Genomic DNA, 5,449 nt, shown 5'->3' on the forward strand with positions numbered 1-5,449 from the left:
CTATTTCATCAATGATTTCTTCTTCTTTTTTTTAACATTTCTATTGATTTCAGAGAGAAAGGGAGAGGGAGAGAGCTATAGAAACATTAATGATGAGAGAGAATCACTGATCGGTTGCCTCCTGCACAACCCCAACTGGGGATCAAGCCTGATACCTGGACATGTGCCCTGACTGGAAATTGAACCATGACCTCCTGGTTCATAGGTCGATGCTCAACCACTGAGCCACACCGGCTGGGCAAGAATGTACACTTTAAATACAAGGTTAGCTTAGGTGGCTTCTCCTTGAACCCCATTCAATTGGATAAATTTAAAATTGTTTTCCATACCTTAACTTTCCAGATAAAATACCCAGAAACATCTGTAGCCATGCCTCATATTCTTTGACTTGGGTTTAAAAAGTATGGTGTAATTAGGGAACAGTAGCATTTATGATACTTTTTAATAAAATTTCACAGGTAACACAGGAAATGCAGACCTTAAAACACATTGACCAGTGGTCCCTGAAACAAACAAGAATTGACTTCTGGAAAAAATGCCATGAGAATTTTAAGAAAAATTCCATTTCAAGCAAAGCAGCTTCTTCCTTCTTCTCAGCCCAGGCCCTTGTGGCGCGTGAGTACCCTACTGAGGAGGGACAGAGCAGCGCCGAGGAGTGCCAGCTGCTGCTCACCCTGGCAGGACATTGGCTTGCTCAGGAGGACCTGGTCCCGCTGGAGGAGCTGGAGGAGCTGGAGAAGCAGATCTGGCTCTGCCGTATCACCCAGCACACCCTCAGAGGAAACCAGGAGGAAAGAGAACCCACATTTTCTCAGCAGATCTCAGCTAGTGGTGAACTTTCCTTTGACAGCTTAGCCAGTGAGTTTTCATTCTCCAAGTTGGCTGCCCTGAACACATCAAAATATTTAGAACTTAATGGCCTTCCATCCAAAGAGACTTGTGAGAACAGACTAGATTGGAAGGAGCAGGAGTCACTAAACTTTTTGATTGGGCGCCTGTTGGATGATGGCTGTGTGCATGAAGCCAGTAGAGTATGCCGGTACTTTCACTTCTATAACCAAGATGTTGCCTTGGTACTGCACTGCAGAGCACTGGCTTCAGGGGAAGCTACTGTGGATGACCTACGGCCAGAGATCCATGCTCTCCTACAAAGTGCTGAGCTGCTGGAGGAAGAAAAAGAACCTTGCATTCCTCTAAGGAAAGTCTCAAGCAGTAAGTAAAGGAGATCAAGCTGCCCTCAGTCCTAACCCGTGTGTTGGTACTCTTTCCAGGAAGCAAAGGGTCTCTTTTGAGATAATATTTACACTGTTAAAAGGATAGCAACTCTTTTCTAGGTAATCCATAGGCTAGTTAATTAACTAGTTGATGAAGTAGAAACACTTATGTGATAACTAGCTGTGTATCGAAATTAGAGGGACTCCATTTGACTTGTAATTACAGTGGGGCCTTGACTTATGAGTTTAATTCGTTCCGTGACGGAGCTCATAACTCAAATTACTCGTATGTCAAATCTTAAAGTGAACAAGCGAGACACGTGATGCTGGGCTGATGTTGTGGCGTTCACTGTGATGTTCGCTGCGCCAACTAGCGGTGGGGTATCTGAAGCTGGCTCGTAACCCGAATTTTAGCTCGCAACTCAAAGCAAAACATCAGCCGAGAGATGGCTCGTATCTCGAAAAACTCGTTAGTCGGGACACTTGTAAGTCAAGGCCCCACTGTAGTTCATTGAACTTTATTCTATACAATAATCATGTTTCCAGTTGTACATTGATAGTGTATAGAAATATGGTTAACGTTTATGTTAACCTTATATCCTGCGACCTTGCTAAACTTGCTTACTTTAGGGGTTTACTTGGATTCCTTGGGATTTTCTAAGAGAATCATGTCATGGGTGTTTTTTGCTTCCTCATATTTCAAATTGTTGATTTGAATCCTCTACTCTACTGTTGAATCGCTGTAAATTATTCTTTGTTTCAGTTAGTGTATGCTTAATTTCTGAATGGTCCTTTTCCATGTCTTTGGAATTCTCACTAAGATCCTTGAAAGTCTCACTAAGTTCCTTAAAGACCCTTGAGTAACCTTATAGCTATGTTTTTGAACTCTGTATCCAGTAGTTTGCCTTCTTCCATTACGTTCATTTGTGTTATTTTTCTTTGTCTCTGCATTTTGGCTGCTTCCCTGTGTGTGTTTGGGTAGAGCTGCTATGTCTCCTGGAATTGGTAGAGTGGCCTTATGTAGTAGGTGTCTATACGGCCGTGTCTCAGTCTCTCCAGGCACCTGAGCTGGGCCCTCTAGGTGCACCTCTGTGGGCTGTGTGCAGTCTTGTAGTTGAGCTTTGATTGCTGTTGGCATCACTGGGGGGAATTGACTTCCAGGCCAATTGGCTGTGAGGACCAGCTGTGGCTACAGTGGGAGAGCTACTGTGCAGGAAACACCCTTATGGAGCAGGACTTGCTTCAGTAGGGCTTTAGTACTCACTGAGTCTGCCCCTTGATTGTGTCGCTTGTGAATATATAGAGTTGTAATCTGGTATGTCTGAAGCTGTCCACTGGGTGCACTGGCTTGAGGGCCTTCAGGAAGGTGCAAAATTAGCCACTTCCGAGAGCCACCCAGCAGGAGCTACAGAGAGATCTGCGATGGCTGCTGTTTGTATTGGGCTAAGAAGTGCCCAGGTGAGGCCCAGCTGTGAAGCAAGGAAGGCTGGTACTAGTGCCAGGTCTTGGGCCTTTTACTGATAGATTTGGGGCACCCTGACACCAGCTGAAGCTTGTTTGAGAGATTTTAGCAAAGTCTGAAGTCTGAGCCAGGACAGGCCATTCATATGGAAAAGCTGCTGCAAACAGCTTGGGTGGGGTTGCAAATTAGATGGGGCGGGGACTCAGAGAATCACCATGGTGGAGCAAACAGTGTTCTCCAGGTTGATGGCGACTCAGATATGGTTGCCAGTCAGCCCTGGGACAGGGGAGGTCTCAGCATAGGACCAATGACCCCTGTGAGCACCTCCATCTGGTAGAAGGCCACCCCCAAGTTCCTGCCCTGATGCCAGACAATCCAGTTCCTCCTAGTATGTGTCTGGGTTCCCCAGTGACTCAGGGCACTGGATCTCAGAGGAAGTGAGTCCAAGTAAGTTTGTGCCTGGCCCTTTAAGAGGAACACCTGGGTCTCCAGCAGCCTCCGTGTCCTGCAGCCACAATCCTCACTGGTTTTTACAGCCCGAAGTTACGGGGATTTCTCTTCCTAGTTCTAGGACTGTGGGCTGGGGATCTGGTATGGGTCTGGGACCCCTTGCTCTTCATGGTGGTGTCAGCAGGGACAGTCTCCCTCTGGATTAAACAGATGGCCCATGTGGGTGCCAAAGCAGCATATTCCACCTCTCCACCCTTCCTACCAGTCTAGTTGTAGGGCTGCTTCTTCTTCTTCTTCTTTTTTTTTTTTTTTAAGAAATCTCTCTTCTTTTTTAAAAAATATATTTTATTGCTTTGTTTACAGAGAGAAAGGGAGAGGGATAGAGAGTTAGAAACATCAATGAGAGAGAAACATTGATCAGCTGCCTCCTACACACCCCCTACTGGAGATGTGCCCGCAACCAAGGTACATGCCCTTGACAGGAATCAAACCTGGGACCCTTCATTCTGCAGGCCGATGCTCCATCCACTGAGCAACACCAGTTAGGGCAGGACTTTTTTTTTTTTCCTCTAGTGGAGGACTTCCATTCAGCCAGCTTTCAGGAAGTTCTGGATGGTCTGTATTTTAGCTGTAATTTTGATGTGGTTGTAGGAGGCAGCGAGTACCGGCGTTTACCTATACTGCCATCTTTTGTACCACTTCCTTTGGACCTCCATGGTATCTGATGAATAACGTGCAGTGATTTGAATTATTTTTTTCCCATATAAATAATGCATTTTTCTCTGGTTGCTTTCAAGATGTTTTTCTGTCTTTGGTATTCAGCAGTTAGATTATAATGTGGCTGGGCATGTATTTCTTAGTATTTATCTGATTTGGGGTTCACTAAGCTTCTTGAACATGTAGTTTTATGTGTTCCACCAAATTTAGGTTGTTTTCAGACATTATCTTTTCAAATACTTTTTTCAGCATCATACTCTTACTCCAGTCCTTTTGGGACATGAATCTTAGAACTTTTATTAGTGTCTCACAAGTCCCTGAGGCTTTGTTCAGTTTTTCTATTTTTTTTTCTCTCTATTGTTCAGATTGGATAATTTCTGTTCATCTGTCTTCAGTTTCACTGACTGTTTTCTCTAGCATTTAAAAAAATGTTTTTATTGATTTCCGAGAGAGTACAGGAGAGGGATAGAAACATCAATGATGAGAGAGAATCATCTATCGGCTGCCTCCCACACTACTAGGGATCGAACCATGACCTGGTTCATGGGTCGACACCCAACCACTGAGCAACACCAGGCAGCCAGACTTCTCTGGCATTTTTATTCTGCTATTAAGTGTTTTAATTTCTGTGATTTTTAATTTCAGTTATTGTTCAGTGTTAAATTTCCATTTTATTCTTTATACCTATTTATTTGCTAAGACTTTGTTTTTCTGTTTATCATAAGAGCAGTCATAATTGCTTGTTGGAACATTTGTATAGTGGCTACTTTAATCTTTTTGTTTTTGAATTGATTTCAGATAGGAAGAGAGAGGGAGAGGGAGGCAACCAGGGAGTTTCTCATTCTCACACTGGGCCACACCAGTCCTCCAGGAATTTGTCAAAATTACTGTTTAAGTGGCTTTTGCCACTGGTCGTTCAGGTGGCTTTTGCTCACTGCCTCCTGCATACACCACACTGGTGATCAAGCCCACAACCCAGGCATGTGCCCTGACTGGGAATCGAACCATGACCTCCTGGTTCTTAGGTTGATGGTCAACCACTGAGCCACACCAGCAATGCTAGTTGCTTTAATCAATCAATTTCAACAGTTGTGTCATTTTAGTACTCTATCTGTTGTCTTTTCTCACATGAGTTGAGATTTTCCTGTATATTTGTATGTAGAGTAATTTTGTGTTGCATTTAAACATTTTGAATAGTATAATATGAGATTCTGAGTCTTAATTTAAATCCTATGAAGAATTTTGATATTTTTTAGCAGGCATTTGACCTGGTTAGGTTTAGACTACAGGTTCCAACCCACTTTCTGTGGGCCAACGCAGTGCACTTTTCAAAGTCTTTGTGATACTATTCAGATCCATCCCTGTGTGTACGATCCTCAGGTCAGTCTATGACCTAGGCAGTGGTTTATCTGTTAATTCAGTTTTATAAACACCTTCATGTTGCTTTCCTGAATCTCTCTCCCAAGTGCTTTCTGTTTTTTTTGAGGCTTCCCTTTTCAGTCCTCTTGCCAAAAGCTGGAGGTTTAGTTACCCCATTCTGCCATGCACTTCCCTGAATTTGACTGCATCCAGGGCCACCTTACGGGGGGGGGGGGGGGGGGGGGGA

General features: G+C 44.0%; 1 protein-coding gene across 1 annotated transcript in view; it reads left to right on the plus strand.

Moving 5' to 3' along the window:
* Positions 1–5,449, plus strand: part of SPG11 (spastic paraplegia 11 (autosomal recessive)) — an 87,217-nt gene that overhangs the window by 67,242 nt on the left and 14,526 nt on the right. Inside the window, exon 29 of the mRNA XM_015557515.1 lies at positions 459–1,212. Within this exon, the coding sequence (XP_015413001.1) occupies positions 459–1,212 (754 nt within the window). The remainder of the gene's footprint in view (positions 1–458; positions 1,213–5,449) is intronic.

This window comes from Myotis davidii, unplaced genomic scaffold (assembly GCF_000327345.1).
Source record: "Myotis davidii unplaced genomic scaffold, ASM32734v1 scaffold46, whole genome shotgun sequence".
Lineage (NCBI taxonomy): Eukaryota > Metazoa > Chordata > Mammalia > Chiroptera > Vespertilionidae > Myotis > Myotis davidii.